The sequence below is a fragment of the Ursus americanus genome, chromosome 26 (assembly GCF_024610735.1).
Source record: "Ursus americanus isolate L20-20 chromosome 26, mUrsAme1.1.p, whole genome shotgun sequence".
NCBI lineage: Eukaryota > Metazoa > Chordata > Mammalia > Carnivora > Ursidae > Ursus > Ursus americanus.
Window position 1 is genome coordinate 12,150,152 of NC_142152.1, and position 18,066 is coordinate 12,168,217.

Genomic DNA, 18,066 nt, shown 5'->3' on the forward strand with positions numbered 1-18,066 from the left:
GGCTTTGGACAAAACCTGTCCACCATCCCCACACTGCAGTAATAAGGCAGTTCCCATTCTCACCACCACTAGAGTGGAGGGAGGGTTATAGGGAAAAGAGAGTTAGAGAACAGAATTTTTCAAATCTATGTTTGAATACCTGGACAGACCTCTGAATATCACATGCATGTAATTAATGAGAATTGATGCAGAAAAAAGGTTGAGAACTGAACTCTGGTATGATAGACCACTTAGGCTTCACACTGGTTCTTGGTTAGCCCACAAGTGGGGCAGAACAAAATAACACTGAAAAAGTTTTAATAATTAAGTTGACATTTGAGCCACAACCAATAAAAGTGAGCCAGGAGTCTGTGTAGTTTGCTTCCTACCAAAATGGATCATTTAATAGAAAGCAGAGTCTCATAACATAATATTCACCATATACCAAGAACCAGGAAAATCTTAATTCAAATGACAAAAGATAATCAGCAGCAGATAGTACACTGAGATGACACAGATGTTGGAATTACCTGATAAGGATTTTTAAAAAGATATAATACTAAAAATGCTCCAGTGAGCAATTATAGACTTGAAACAAATGAAAAAATAGAAAGCCTGGGCAAAGAAATAGATGATATAAGGAAAAAACAAATGAAAATTTTAAAACTGAAAAATACAATAATCTAAGTAAAAAAAACTGGCTCATGGTAGGATAGCTGTAACAGAGGAAAGAATCAGTGCACTTGAAGTTAGATCAGTGGAAATTATCCAGTCTGACAACGATTGAAAAAAAAGTAAACAGAGCCTCAGGGACCTCTTAGACAATAACAACAGCAACAAAAATTTATGTTTCTTATCTTTGGAGTCCAAGAAGGAGTGAAGCGTGAGAGTAAGGGATGAAGAAATGACTGAAAACTTCCTAAATTTGGCAAGCCAACAAGTTCAAGAAGTTGAGCAAATTCCCAACAGGACAAACCTAGAGCAATCCATTTCCAGACACTTTTTAAGTAATTTGCTGAAAACTAAAGACAAAAAATTCTTTAAAGCAGCAAAAGAGAAGCACATGCATTACCTATAGAGGAACGATTTGAGTGACAGCAAATATCTCATTGGAAAACATGGAGGCCCGAAAGGGGTAGTAAGATTTTTTTTTAAGTGCCAAAAGAAAGAAACTGGCAACCTAGAATTCTTCATCCAGTGAAAATATAATGAGGTGAAATAAAAACATTTTCAGATGAAGGAAAACTGGAAGGATTCATTGCCAGCAGACTTGGTCTAAAAAAGAAATTCTTCAGATGGGAAGAAAATGATGACAGAAGGAAACTTGGAACGTCAGGAATAAAGAAAATGCAAAAGACAGTAGATATAGGGTAATTGATTAGTCTTCTCCACTTAAATTTTTTAAAATGTTTGGTGGTGGAAAACAAAATTTATAACATTATCTGATGCAGTTTTCAATGTATATAAAGGTAATCTTTAAGACAACTATATCATAAAGGGGGAGAGAGTAAAGGTAGTGAGGTTTCTACGTCCCACTTGAAATAATAAAGTGTTGATATGAGTAGACTAATAAATTATGTGTGTGTGTGTGTATATATAGATGAATCAGAATTGAATACTGAAAGTTCAAATTATGCCCAGGAAAGCAGGAATGGGTGTTGGATTTGTCAATACTTTTGCTTTGTGAATTGGTATATAATCATGTGGATTTTCTTCTTTAAACTGTTAAGTGATAGATTACATTGAATGAATTTTGAATACTTAACCAACTTTGCATTCCTTGAATAAACCCCACTTGGTCATGATATATACATATATCTATATATTTATATATAGATATAGTATATATTCACATATATGTATATATCATAAAATAGGTTGAAAATGATAAAATATGTTGATAAGATGATAAAAAATGTCAACATGATAAAAAAATGTTGACAAAATCCAACACCCATTCATGATAAACACTCAGCAGACTAGGAAAAAATGAGACATTCTTCAATCTGATTTTTATTTTTTTTTATTTTTTTAGATTTTATTTATTTATTCGACAGAGATAGAGACAGCCAGCGAGAGAGGGAACACAAGCAGGGGGAGTGGGAGAGGAAGAAGCAGGCTCATAGAGGAGGAGCCTGATGTGGGGCTCGATCCCAGAATGCCGGGATCACGCCCTGAGCCGAAGGCAGACGCTTAACCGCTGTGCCACCCAGGCGCCCCATCAATCTGATTTTTAAAAAAAGAATTTATAAACAACCTACAGGTGTCATCACATTTAAGACTAAATGAAATACTTTTCTCCTAAAATTGGGAATGAAGCAATGATACCTTCTCTCACCTATTCTCTCACTCCTACTCATAGAAATGGAAGTTCTTTGCAGTGCAGTAAGGCAAGACAAAGAAATAAATGACATATATACTAGAAAGAAAGAAGACTATCCCTATTTGCAGGTGACATGATTGTCTCCATAGTGAAATTGCAAGTAATCTACCAAACAATAACAATAACCACACAGCTATAAAACTCCTAGAATAGTGAAATATGTGATCATCACACAAAAACTCATCATATTTCTATATCCCAGCAAAGAAAAGTTGAAAACCAGAATTTTAAGACATACTACCATTTACAGTGCTCCAGGAATTGAAAATTAAATACTTAGGTAAAAATACTGATGATAAAATAAAATGCTGATGAAAGAAATTAAAAATCTAATGAGTAAATTAATATATTATGTTGGAAGATTCAACATAGAAAAGATGTCAGTTCTTCCCAGACTGATCCATAAGCTTAGCATAATTCCTATTAAAATCCCAGCAAGTCCTTTTTTCTTTTTGTATATATAGACAAGTTGATTCCAAAATTTATATAAAAAGGCAAGGAACTAAAATAGCTAAAGCAACATCGAAAAAGAAGAATTAAGTTTGAGTAATCATACTTTATAGTTTTAAGACTTGACAACTATTGCAACGGTAATCAAGATAATGTTTGGTATTGGAGGAGGGGTAGACCTATATAAATCAATGAAACAGAATAGAATCCCAAATAAACCCATATGGGTATGCTAACTTTTTTTCATTGAGGTGAAATTTATAAAACCATCTAAAATGAACAGTTCAGTGCTATTTAGTGCATTCACAAGGTCGTGCAAACAGTACCTTTATCTAGTTGCACGGATTTCATCAGCTTAAGAGAAGACCTCATACCCATTAAGCAGTTGCTCTCATTCCCCGATTCCCTCTTCTCATAGCCCTTGGAAACCACCAACCTGCATTCTCTATGGAATTACCTATTCTGAATGTTTCGCATAAATGGAATCATACTATATGTAATCTTTTCTCTCTGGCTTCTTTGACTTAGAATAATGTTTTCAAGTTTCATCCATGTCGTAGCATATATGAGCACTCCATTCCTGTTTATGACTGAGTAATATTCCATTGTGTTGAGTATACCAAAACGTGCTCATCCATTCATTTGTGGATGGACATTTGGATTGTTTACACCTTTTGCTATTTCAAAATAACATTGCTGTTAACATGTCTCTACATGTATTTGAATAAGTTTTCTGTTCTTTTGAATATATACCTATGAGTGGGCAATTGATTTTTGACAAAGGTGCAAAAGTTCAGTGAAGGGTCATCTCATAGGGGAAAAAATGGACCTTGACCTAAACCTCACATTTTACATAAACTAAGTCAAAATGGATAGTGAATCTAACAGATAAATGTAACATGTAGAACTATAAAACTTTTAGAGGAAAATGTTGGAATAAATCTTGTGACCTAGGCTAAAAGTTCTTAAACGTGACACCAAAAGAACGGCTTATAAAAGGAAAAAAAAATCAATAAATTGAACTTTATCAAATTAAGAGCTTTTGTCCTGTGAATGACCCTGTTAAAAAGGATGTAAAGACAAGCCATAGACTGAGAGAAAATCTTTGCAAATCACATATCCAACAAAGGTCTTGTATAACTCTTTAATGTCAACAGTGAGAAACAATCCAATTGGAAAATGGGCAAAAGTTTTGAGCAGACAACTTTACCAAGGAGGATATATGGATGGCAAATACGTACATGAGAAGATGTACAAAATCATTAACTATTAGGGAAATGTAACCTAAAAACATGATGAGATCCCACTACATACCCATCAGAATGGCTAACATAAAAAAATACCCAGAATTTGGAGCCACCAGCTCTCTCGTATATTCCTTATGGAAATGTAAAATGGGATGGTCATTCTGGAAAACATTTTGGCACTTTGACTCAGCAATTATGCTCTTGTATATTTATCCTAGAAAATAAAAATTCATGTGCACACAAAAATCTGTACATTTGCATGCATAGCAATTTAATTGGTAACACCTTAAACCTGAAAACAGCCCAAATGCCCTTCAGCAGGTGAATAGGCTGTGGCACAATCCACATAACAGACTAGAAGTCGGTAATAAAAAAGAATGAACTATTGATACGCACAATAACGTGGATGGATCTCAAGAGCATTATGCTAAGTGATTTTTTTTAAAAAGCCAATTTCAAAAGGCTACATACTGTCTGATTTCATTTATAACACTCAGAGTTACTAAATTATTGTCATGGAGAACAGATCAGTAGTTGCTAGAGATTAACATTTGGGGAAGGGTGTGACTCTTAAAGGGAGTATTGTAAGAGAATTTCTTTGTTTTAATGTAACAGTTTATATCCTGATTGTAGTACTAATGACATGAATCTATACATGTTATAAAATTGGATATACCATACCCCCCTACACACACACAAAAAAGAGTGCATGTAAAACCTGGTGAAATCCAAAGAAGGTCTGTATATTAGTTAATTATGTTATGTAAGGTCAATTTCCTGATAATGATAATGAACTGTGGTTAAGTAAGATGTTCTTATTGGGGAAAGCTCTGTGGAAGATATACATGGTAACTCTCTACTGGTTTTGTAATTTATTGTGGGCCTTAAATTATTTAAAATAAACAGCAAAAAATACAGTGTTAAAGATTTCAAAAAGTGAATAACCTGATTCAGTTTGATGACTGTTAAATTGAGGCAGTGAGAAAAATCGTCTTAAGAATGTTTTATTTTTAATTAAACGTAATAATAATAACTGGGGATTTTAAAGAAATTAAGCTCAGCTAAGGTTGGATTCTGAGTGCATGGATAGCTGCATGGAGAAATGGAACAATGCCTCTGTCCGGAGAAGAGGCAGCAGGATTTGACATCTGGTCTAGTTATTGTTGATGGTTTGATTGAAAAACCAGTGAGTAGACAGACAAGTGCTGTAAGTACCAATGCTGCTGGGACGAAGGGCACTTCACAGAATGGAAAGCTGGCAAACAGTGTAAGTTAGTCTTTTCTTTACAATAAAACTAAACATTTGCAGCAGCCTTTGCAGAAGAACAGAGTTTCAACTAGTGTTTCTTTTTTGTATCTGCTATCTACTTTATCTTTTTTTTTTTTTTGTCTCATTTTTTGATCTGGGCTAACCATTCCCAGACTTCCTTTTACTTTTCTCCCTCTTCTCCCGCCTCTTCCTCTTTCCCTGTTCCCCTCTCTCTCCAACATTTCTTCCCTTTTCCCTTTCCTCCCTCCTTCTCCTCTCTTCCCCCTTTCTTCCCTTCCCTCTGTCCTTTTCACATTCTTTTCCCTCCTTCCTCTTTTTTTTTTTTTTCTTTTTTAAAGAGTACCTGCCATGTCCTCTCTGAATTTCAGTTTTGAGGAAAGAGAGCCTAATGAGTTCTGTGAAGTAAAATAGTGGAGGACATTACTGAAATTCAACCTTAATTTTGAAACTATGTTATTTTTAAACTGAGCAGTTAGCTGATTCTGACACCGAGAGATCAGACCCTAAACCTCTGGAGAAAAATTGAAGGTGCTTGAGGTTATACATCTTCTGTACAATTATGTAGCAGTAGCAGAATCTGGCTTCTCAGGTAATTTCACTTTTCTTCTCTAGCCTTATTTAAGTTAGATTCTTGGATGAGAAAAGTTAGACGTGGATGCATCTCATTCTTTCTCTGCCTTTCCTTTGTGACTTTAAAGTAGCAGAAAATATTACCAAGGTTGCTTTAGTGTACTCATCTCATGAACCTGAAGTAGAGACTTTGTAGAGACCACTTGGAATATCCAGAGATGACACACTACTGTCTCAAAGACCCTCGGTAGAAGAAATGCCCCATAATGTTTGTTGCTTTCCACTGGACTTGTAGAATTTCCATCTTTTTAAAAAATGGCTTTAGAACATTCAATAGAGACTTATAGGCAAAAAGCAAAAATTTTAAAAATACATTTAAATTAAGTCAATTTTTGCTTTATTTACCAAGATCTTCCTCTTCTATAACTGTATAGTGACCATTTGCCTTTGCTTCAGTGTGTATGTATCTTGATATCTTTTCTCCATTAAGTTTCCACACTTAAAATTTTATCAAATACCTAAAGGGAAATTGATTTCCTGCAGCATTTGGTAGCCTTCTTGTGCCTCACCTATTGTGTTGTTCTTACTACTTGCAACAAATTGTTTTTTGCTGGAGGGGTAGAAAGGATACCTTGATACTATCTTAACTTTGCTATGAAAATATTCTTGTTTAATGCATTAAAAGACAATAATTTCCAGTCCTGGCTTTTAAAAATGAGAATGCTTTTAAACTTTCTCTTTCATGGTTATTAACTATGCCCAGACTTTTCATTTTAATTACCACAATGCGGTACTCCAGTTCTCTTATTTGCTTCATTACCTTCTCTGCTTTGGTTCTGAAAATAATTTTAAAGAAATAAAATCAGACTGTTTCCAATACAATGAAATGCTTTTACCACACTATTAATGAATCTTTTCTTCATTACCAACACAAAGCTGGATGTTGCAGATCTTTTTAAACAAACAAATTAAAAACCATTTAGTCTTGTGATTAGAGCAGACAAAGAGTACAATAAAATTTAACTTACCTGGCTCATTCCTTTGGTTTTTCTGACCTCTCTTCATTGGAAATATAAGCTGTCTATGGCTTAACTCCTCCCTAGAAAAGAAATGCTGTTAGAGAGTTCAGGGTTCTGGGTTTTTTCCTTAAATGTAAGACCTGAAACCGTAAACATACTAGAACAAAACTGTTCTTGACAGTGAGTTTTTGGATATGACACCAAAAGCACAGTAATAACCAGGAGGAAGGAGATGGGGGAAATGGGGAGATGTTAATCAAAGGTACAAAGGTTCACTTATGTGGGATGAGTAAGTTCTAGAGATCTAATGTACAGCATGGTGACTATAATTAATAATACTGGCATTATATACTTGAAATATGCTAAGAGAGTTGATCTCAGGTATTCTTGACACCAAAAAGTAAATTGTAATGATATGAAGCGATGGATATGTTAATTAGCTTGATTGTGGTAATCGTTATACAGTGTGTGTGTGTGTGTGTATGTATATATATATATATATTATATATACTTTTTAAATATATAAAATTTTTTATTGTCAACTATGCATATGTCTATAAAGCTGAGAGAGTGACCAGATGAGTGCTCTGAGCTTGTACTTCTTGTTGAATCTTGGATTAAAGACATCATGGAAGCATTGAACAATAGATTGAGAGAGCTAAATTTGAAATTCTGGCTTGTCACCAATTAATTTATTTTTGTCACTGTCAGCTTGACATCACCTTTGTCCCCCTACATGCAAATCAATTGAACTAATGGTCTTTGAGCATTTACACTTTACAAGAGTTGCCTGGAGATATTATGTCCAGTATATATTGACTAAGTTTTTTTGTTTGTTGTTAATTTAGCCTTTGAATGCAGTGTTTTTGCTCTGTAGTAAATCTAGGCAGATAAGTGAGGAAAATTACATAGTGCCTCTAAAATTTTCCTCTGAAGAGGCTTTTACTTTTGTATATTGGAAATCTAAATAGTTGTGGCAAAAGACTTTATCTTTGATTTAATTTTAAAGCCATGAAATCAGTACTATTTTATAATGTTACATCATTAATTCACAATTACTACTAATTTACTAAATGAAGGTAGTGGAAACTTCTAAATCTTAGCAGTGCCTGCATAATATAAGAATAGTTCTGGTTTACTAGTTGATTCAAAATTATTCTTTTTTAGCAAAGTAGAAATTAAGCTGGCTTCCTAATTTGAAATATGTTCAGTAGTAAATATTTTTGTATTTTAACCAAAGCAAAAAGGACTAAAATATTTCAGCATTATGATGGTGCCTTTACTGAATTAGTAATCATTTAGGTTTAAGAAATGCTGCTTCTCTTAATGTACCATCTTAGAGGCATATTGATTTTAATACACTTCTTAATTTTTATTTATATGATAATGAGAACAAATACAGCTTTTGGTTCTATTGATTTAGGGTCATTCTTGGAAACTAGCAATGTCAGAATAAATGCCTCAGCGTTTTAAGGAAAAATGGAAGGGCATCTGGGTGGCTCAGTTGGGTAAGCGTCTGCCTTCGGCTCAGGTCGTGATCCCAGAGTCCTGGGATCAAGCCCTACATTGGGCTCCTTGCTCAGTAAGAAGACTGCTTCTCCCTCTCCCTCTGCCTGCTGCCCCCACTGCTTGTGCTGTCTCTCTCTCCGTCGAATAAATAAATAAAACCTTTTTAAAAAATTAAATTTAAAAATGGAAGAAAAGGAAACCGAATACAGAAGAACCCTGTCTTAAGTCCTTATTTCTTGATTTATATGTACTATAGTGATAGCTTTGCTGCAGAATTATAACTGTAAAAATGTTACATAACACTGTTAGTAAAGGTCCATAATTGGGCTACCTTGCATCACTAAATCCAAAAAAATATTGCATTTATCCAGGGTGAAATGATGTCTCTTGAGATGATGAGGATAAATGAGATAGTATGTTTGAATTAACTTTGAGCATCTCCCATGTCATTTAGCTTCATAGTATCTCTGAGAAGGAAGGATGGGTAAGCAGAGAGAGTGGAGGGAGGTAATTTTTGTCACAATTTCTAATGAAGAAAATGAAGCAAAATCACACAATTTAATTCATAACAGGGCCTGAATTAGAACAAAATCCTATCTTAAGCCTCTCGAGGCAGCGTTCTTTAACTAGAATGTTGTCTCAAGTAATTTTGACAAAATTACCTCCTGTTTCTAAAACTTGAATAATCATCATCATTTCAAGGAAGAAGAATGTATGTGCCTATTAATGCCTTTGACTTCAAGAAGACCATATATATAAAAATCCCACATTGTAAGTATAATTTAGAGAGTTTATAATTTTACTTTGCTCTTAACTATTGTTCTTTACAATATAGACTCCTATTTACTAATGAAAAAAGTACTTTTACTTAGCATCTCGTAAACACAATAAATTTTAGTTGTTAAGGTTTAGCTTAAATACAATTTTATTTATAACCCTTTCCAGTCCAGCTGAAAGTGATTTTTCCCTTTTCTATTCCTTAATTTCTTGTTTACTACAGTCTTATTACATTTAAGTTGTCTGTTATTATTACTTATATATAATTATTCTGTTGGATTGTCATCTCCTGAGTTTTGTTGTATATATTAAGTGCTTAATAAATACTTATTTAATGAACAAAAATTCACCTATACTTGGTCAGTGAGTGATACTCAAGGCAGAAGGAGGTGAGACCCTCTCCCAGGGGACTTAAGGGGTATATTCTCAATCTGTATTTCCCCATCTTCCACTCTCAGATGAGAAGTACTTCCTAGTAGGATTTCTGCTGGGAGTGTATCATATTCCACACACACACACATGTGGGGGTGGGGGGTGTGTTGTGTATGTGTGATGAGTGGAGAATGTCGTAAAAGGGAGAAAGGAGAAAAATCGAAAGAATCACAATATAGAACAAAGCAATATGCCTGCATTCTTGCATAAATGATAGAGAAATATAGAAGAAAATGCATTAGGCACACTATAGAAGCTATTGAAAAACAGATTTTATCATCAGAAATAGTTAGCCTGTTAAAGTTAGCATAATTAAAGCTTCTTTTAGTAATGAGGCCCTTCCGTATATGCTTGCTTATCGATGAGGCATACCAGCAAGCCTTTTGCAGACAGAAAGTGTAAAACCAGGATCAGTGGCAATTGACAAAGGTTATTTGGTAAGAAATTTGAAGATTACGCATACGTATATATGCACACGCACGTGTGTGTGTGTGTGTAGAACAAAGGCTCTGTTTCCCCTTTATAGATTCCTATAAATCTCTTGTTTGTTGCTACTCTGTAAGTGGTGGATAACAAAAACTTAGGTCATGTAATGGGTTTCCCATAAGGTTCCTTTCCACCTGAATAAATCCCTGCCCATCTCAGAATTGTTGTTTTGTTTAACTTATAAATACCCACTTGTTTTTTTTTTCTAGTTATTTTGGTGAGCCTAATCTTGTGTCAGAAACACACATTTTTTTCTATTTCTCACTGTCTCTCTGCCTTTTTATGAACAAGATGTTGCGTATTTTTCAGACTTTTACATATTTTTGTGAAAAAATTGGACTGTGACTCTGAGCTTCTTCAGTACTTTATTTATTGTTCTCATTCTAGTTATTCATTTTCTCTTCTCTTACGGCCAGCCTCTGCCTTGGAATCTTCCATTGGTTACCCTGTATATATGTAGACCTTTTTCATTCTGGAACTAAACATAATGGATTTTATTTCCTTTCTCCATATTACCTACGACATAACAGAAAGATTTAATATATTCTCAATTTAGCTTGGTTTGAGGAGCACTAAAATTCTTGAATTAAGCTTCGTTTCATAAACTGTCCATTTCTTTCTCTTAGGACTCAGTCCTTGTGCTCAAAGCATTGCATTCTAATTAAACGCAGGAAACACAATAGATGTGCCGGTCTTAAAAGCAAATGTGTCTTCTTTTTATTTAAAAAAAAAAAAAAAGCCTGTGGTTTCAAATGTTTAATTATTATGTTCCCTCACTCTTTTTTCCCTTAAAAAAGATGAAGATTAATGTAAGACATGATAGGGGAACTGGATGTGAGGTATATGGGATCTCTGTATTATCTTTGCAATAATTCTGTATATCTATGGGGGAATGGGATAGACCGGTGATGGGTAGTAAAGAGGGCACGTATTGCATGGTGCACTGGGTGTTATACAGAACTAATGAATCATTGAGCCTTACATCGGAAACCGGGGATGTACTGTATGGTGACTAACATAATATAATAAAAAATCATTAAAAAAAAAATAATTCTGTATATCTAAAAACTGTTCTAAAAGAAAAAGTCCATTGAAAAATATATAAAGGACATTTTCTTTTTCATTCATATGAATTTTAGAGATATTCAAGTGCTATATTTCTTACAAATCATGAAAAATCTGACAAATGTCAGTGTTCTTTGTTTGCCCTTTTGATAAACTATTGAGTTAATAATAAAACTTTGAATCAGTTTGAGAATGTTACTTATTCCCAGGATTCTTATATTATATCGGATAGAAAATAAATGATATTGGTCTTCCAATAACACATCACATATCCTCTGTTCCTCTCAAATCTTTTGCAGCTAAACCAACTAGAGTTCAAAGTCTCAAAATGAAAAGAATCAGCAACTCTAGTACTTGATTGGGGAAACAGTATTGACCAAATCTTGCTGAATTTAACCTGGATTCTCTCAGATTCATAAGGACTGTTAACTTTTCAGAAGGCTTCTGAGCACCTGAGTGGCTTAGTCGATTAAGCATCTGTCTTTGGCTCAGGTCACGATCCCAGGGTCCTGGGATCGGATTGATTCCCAGATCAAGCCCCACATGGGGCTCCATGCTCAGTGGGAAGCACTCTGCTTCTCCTTCCCCCTGCTCTTGTGCTCATGTTTCCTCTTTCTCCTTCTCAAATAAATACTTTTTTTTTTTTTTAAGAAGGCTCTTGAGGGTATTAGGTTCAGCTTTGATAGAAAAAGACCAGCCCGCTGTGGCACATTTGAATGTAAAAGATACCTCTTCTGAAAGTAACTGTATTGCATTTTCCCTTCTCAGTTTCTCCTTCAGAATCATTTTATACCTTCACCTTCCTACTTCTGTTTCTAGGGCTCTGCTTGACCAAAGAAATGATATCCCTGGAAAATATTGTAGATTTGTGGTTTGGCAACTGCTTTTTTTCAAGGCTCATATAAATTGAGAACTGGTTACTTTGCTTCTCACTTTGTGGGAGAAAAGATTCTGTTCCTGACGATACCCATCCTTTCTTTTAACCTTGCAGACAAAACAGCTTAAAACTTCCTAGGCTAAGGAGTCCCTGTCAAAACAAATTTTTATTTGAAGAGCTAAGATGCCTAGGGATATTTAGCAATAGCCCATACGAATTATGGTGGAGTCGAAGCTTTAGAATAAAAAAGACATCTCTCATTAACTGACCCTGTTGCACCCACTGTTAGATAATATTGTTTTAACCACTTGCTATTCATCTTATAGCAGGGTATACAAATAGAAAAATGGACCTCCTGATTAAAAATTGGCATAACAGTGGGTAGGCAGATGGGTGAAATAGATAAAGGGGATTAAGAGGTACAAACTTCCAGTTATAAAATAGTCATGGAGATGAAAAATACAGCATAGAGAATATAGTCAGTAATATTGTAATAATGTTTGGTGGCAGATGGTGACTGCTCTTATCATGATGAGCACTGAGTAATGTATAGAATTGTTGAATCATTATGTTGTACACCTAAAACTAACATAACACTGTGTGTTAATTATACTTCAATGACTAAAATATTGGCACAATATAGAACATATTACATATTTTGTGAAAATTACTAGTAGCTATCATCAAGGTTAGTTGTTTTTGTTTTTTTTAAGTCCTGAACTCATATTTTTTTTAATTTAATGGTTTCACTTCCATAATGAAAAAGTACGTTTTGTTTGTGACATCTAGAACTCTGGAGATAGATGGAATTAATAGGTAAACTATAGTTTTTCATTTAAGATGATTTGAGCTTCAGCTGGAAAGGTAAGCGCAGCATGCTGAGTACAGCTGGAATAAATAAACTATTTTACTTCTTTCAAAAGATCTCAGTGTATGCAACTTTGAGTTCAGAGATGATCATACTTGCATGTTCTGAGTGATAGAGAAGTGAAGGAGTTTTTTTTCAATGTAATGCTTCATTTCATATTTGTTTAGTGATGTTTCCAAATCAACTGTCCTTTTCACTGCCATCTCTCTAAAATAAACTTTCAGTGGATTCTTTGAAATTCAATCCTAAAGCTGGATTCTTGGCTTAGTAAGATACACTGGATCAGTCCTGACTAATTATATGATTTTTGACACTTGTCATTTATAAAGAGAAGATGACCTCTCTTCACCTTTGTTTGTCTTTCTTCCTGACAGAATCCCAAGGACTGCAGCAAAGCCAAGAAGCTGGTATGTAATATCAACAAAGGCTGTGGCTATGGCTGTCAACTCCATCACGTGGTCTACTGCTTCATGATTGCATATGGTACTCAGCGAACACTCATCTTGGAATCTCAGAATTGGCGCTATGCTACTGGTGGATGGGAAACTGTGTTTAGACCTGTAAGTGAGACATGTACAGACAGATCTGGCACCTCCACTGGACACTGGTCAGGTAAGAAGCCTGTACAGTATTTCACATCTCTGGGTTGAACTGCCACATTCCAAATTATCAGATTTCCAGGCACAGCTTTATGGCTCATGGTCATCTTTTTCTCTGGATCCACGACTGTTCTACATTACCAGGGTAAAATCTAGAGTGATATTTTATTTTAAAAGTGTTTTATGACCTGTTTTATTTCTTTTTTTTTTAAAAGATTTTATTTATTTATTTGACAGAGAGAGACAGCCAGTGAGAGAGGGAACACAAGCAGGGGGAGTGGAAGGACCTGTTTCATTTCTAATGTTCATTTTTATCTGGATTTAGCAAAACCACTAAGTTTTTTTAAGGAATGTAATTTACTCTTTTAATGATAATACATGATTCACTTTTTAGGGTACTTTCACATTATTGAACTCCTTGGATACTCATAATGATCTAATAAAGTAGACCGATACATGAGAATCTTCACCATGTGTGAGAATCAGCTGGGAGGCTTGTTAAAACACTGGCTTCTGATTCAGTAGGTTTGGGGTAAGGGGTGCTGAGAATTTGCATTTCTAACAAATTTTCCAGATCGGGGATGACACTTTACCTCCAGGTACCTTTACCTCCGTTTTACAGTTAAGGACAATGAAACTTAATTTGCTTGTGCAATTTTAATTTTATTCAGGAAACATTTGATGAGGAAAAATATGAGTAAGGTACTATGCTAGACATTATCTCCAAGAATTTAGTGATAAAGGAAATACAATATAGAGTTTCTTACTGCTAATCTATTGTTGTTTCTGCAATGATGATCTTTAAACAAGGTCTAAAGTCGGGCTACCTCTGTGAAAATCCTGGCTTTATCAATTTGTAATCTTGGGCAAGTTACTTAACCTAGGCCTTAGTTCTCTCATCAGTAAAATGAAGAGTAATGTTTACTTACCTCTGAGTTGTTGGTAGGATTAAGTGAAATAAGATATGTAATGCACTTAGCACAGTACTTGATATATGAACTCTAGTAATTATTAGCTGTCGTTGATAGCTTTATTCACTGGGTAGATATACAGTGAATACCTACAGTGTGTCAGATACTGAACTAATTGATTAGGTGAAATGCTAAGTAAAACAATACACCATCTCTGCACTTACATCTTGTGGGAAGTCAAAAATTTTTCAAAAGGCTGAGGCATTTCTGTTAATATAATTTCTCATGGAGTGGAGCATCTTTTTTCACAAGTTTGAAACACTAATATGGGGGCACCTGGGTGGCTCAGTCGTTAAGCGTCTGCCTTCGGCTCAGGGCGTGATCCTGGGGTCCTGGAATCAAGCCCCACATCAGGCTCCTCTGCTGAGAGCCTGCTTCTTCCTCTCCCACTCCCCCTGCCTGCGTTCCCTCTCTTGCTGGCTGTCTCTCTCTGTGTCAAATAAATAAAAAAAATCTTAAAAAAAAAAAAAACACGAATATGGAATTAAAAAGCTCTGTCATTGGCAAAGTGAGTAACTTTAGTTCCCTTGTTTCTTTTTACCTCCTTTGGAAAATATCAGATAATACCTGACTCTTTATAGAAGTGACAGAAAAGTTAATTGGGTAATTTTTATAAAATGCTCCAAGTTGTTCTATAAAAGGTTCTATATGGATTTATTTTTTATTTTTTTAAAGATTTTATTTATTTACTTGAGAGAGAGTATAAGCTGGGGGAGGGGCAGAGGGAGAGGGAGAAGCAGTCTTCCCGCTGAGCAGGGAGCCTGATGTGCGGCGCTCCATCCCAGGACCTTGGGATCATGACCTGAGCCGACACTAAGCTGACTGAGCCACCCAGGCGTCCCAGTTCTATATGGATTTAAAGTATTATTTTGTGATGTGAATTTTGTCTTCTTTAGGATGATTTAGGAGCCTTATTGTATATATCAATATATTTTTTCTTTGTAACTCCAAGCTTTAGAGGAACCTCTTATTAATCTAGAACCTTAGCTGAGCTTTAATTTTGAGGTTACATCTCCCATTGATCTGGTCTGTGGTTTGCAGCTGGGACAAAGATTAGGTGTCAAGGTTAGGAAGATACAGGAAAAGCAGTTCTGTCAGACTCATTGTGGCTAACTTTTTCATTTTGTGGACTTTGTTTCAAGCCTCTTTGCTTGTGAAGTAGTAGCCAGAGTAGGATAAGGTTCTTGTGTTAATAGAAAAGTAAAAAGTTGGCCCTACTAGACTTATCAAATCTAGTATATAGTTTGGCCTTGCCTAAAAGCTACAACTGGTTATTTGGTTTGATTTTTAGTCCTTGCTCATACATTTTGTAGTCTGTAGTGGCAACTACAGGATATGAAGTCTAAACAGCCTTGAATTTGAAACATGCAGAAGTTCAGAATTTCTTAATGTTATAGTTTTAAACAGGTTCCAGAAATCATCCTCCTTTTATGTAGATTCTAAGGCCTAGTAGATACCAGGTGATTTATCCAGGATTATGCATTTATAAATGACAGAACTGTGGCTGACACATTGACTTCCACCTACCTTCAGTCTATATCCTTCCCAGTCAACTCATGTCAAACTCCGTACCCATTAGAACAATGAAAGACATAGAGACTGTCCTGAATGTCTAGGAACTAAATAAAATTACTAATTTATTTCCTCCCCCTGCCCTGTAACTTTTTCCAAACCTTCCATATAATTTCCACTGAAGAGTTATCAGTGGTGTTTTCTTCTCAGTCATTTGCAGTCCCTGATTAAAGAATTCATTTTATCGTGGTGGCTCATAATTATGATTTTAATTTATAGATCTTTCCTTTGTCACTACAGGTATTGTATAAAATCATATATTTTTCTTTGTGTTATTGAATTAAACTGTGCCTGTTGGACACCTTTAATTAATTAAACTAGTGATTATTTTCAGTATGCGTGCAGAACTCGTTGTAACTAATTTAGATGCTAATCATTTATCTAAAAGAAGGAAGAGATTTATATTCTGAGCTTAGAATATTTTATTTTTATGAAAGCTGTGGTAGCCATCCACTTCTGTTTCTGTTTATATACATTATCTGTATATGTACATTTTGGAGAAACTAACCTATTTCTAGAATTAGAGGAAACAGAATGAATTTTAATAAGCTCTTTAACATTAATTCTTTAGTTAGCCATAAATCAACTACTACATCTGTTATTGTACTGACTTGTATAAAGCATCTTGGGATATTTCCCCTGGCACCATTGCCATGAAATTATTATTGTTTATACACACTTGACATGATATGCCTGCAGGTGGAATTTAGTGATTTCTGTTGAAATCTGTCACCAGTACAGGAATTAGTATGCACATCTGATCATTTCAAGAGCTAAATCATACCTTATTGTGGGTTGAGTTCTGTTTTTCTCCTTCATTACTTATGAAACCATATCCTTTGTAGTAAATAATTTCATTAAGTGAAGGAAAATATTCAAATGCTTCCAGTTAAAATAATAACAACAACAATAATAATAATACTTTCCCATCACCTATAGATGTCATATCTATTCTAAAGTTGCTGATAAAATTATCAATTTATTTTTCTATAGATACAGTTTGTTTTTCTATATATACAAGCTATTTCCTAAAGCTGAACTAACTACATGTAATAAGACTCATTCTTCCAAATATATTCCTTATGATAATTCAGAATGGAATCTTGGTGTTTAATGGTTTGAAGTATCTTTCAACAATTATTGGTTTGATTTTTAATATATATTAACTGTTTTGGGCCATTATGATGACCAGCTTCCAAAATTCTTATCTAGTTCTTTATTCTTATAAATAGTCTTGAATAGATGATTTAGCGACAAAGAACCTCAACCATTTAAACTCAATTCTCCACTCTTTTTTCCATTCTAAAAACTGAACATTTATTCAGATTAGCAGTTAAACCACTTTGACTGTTTAGTATTTCCTTCTTCTGTCTTTTACCGCTGTCTTAATAAATACGTAATAAATCGAACTGACTTAATTTGATAGGTCTAATGGGAACACTTTCTTTTAAATGAAGAGAATGACTAGTAACGAAAAGTGTTTCTAAATACGATAAAATTTAATGCCCTAGAGGTGCCTGATTTAAATACATCTTTAGGTAGATTGCCATTTGCTATATTTAGTTATCTAAACTGGATGGTTACCTTCTCTCCATACCTCATTTCAAAAAGGTTTTGGTCAGAGTTTTATTTGTCATCCTTATATGGAGGCAATCTTAAAATACAAGTAATTTAGTAAAAGCACCCTCTCTGTGCCAGGCACCATGCTGGACTACACGAAGAAGACAGACATAGTCCCTGACCTGTCAGGGCCAGCCTAGGGGGAAAGGCAGACAACTGAATGGATATTAAAATATATTGTAATATGAGTAAGTTGATAGGACTCTGAAGCATATATCTAACACATATTTGGGACTCTTCTGGAAGAAGTGACTTTTAAGCCGAGGCCCAAAGAATGAGTAGGAGTTAGCCAGGTAGAGTTGTAGTAGAAGAATTTTCTGTCATTGGGCATAGCATGTGAAAAGAGAGGCAAGAGAGTATGGAGTCACTGGG

General features: G+C 34.7%; 1 protein-coding gene across 2 annotated transcripts in view; it reads left to right on the top strand.

The window, feature by feature from the left end:
• FUT8 (fucosyltransferase 8) overlaps positions 1-18,066 on the top strand; it is a 150,781-nt gene that overhangs the window by 79,572 nt on the left and 53,143 nt on the right. For both annotated transcript variants that reach the window (XM_087856020.1, XM_045810445.2), the window contains one exon: positions 13,307-13,544. In XM_087856020.1, coding sequence (XP_087712146.1) covers positions 13,307-13,544 — 238 coding nt within the window. The remainder of the gene's footprint in view (positions 1-13,306; positions 13,545-18,066) is intronic.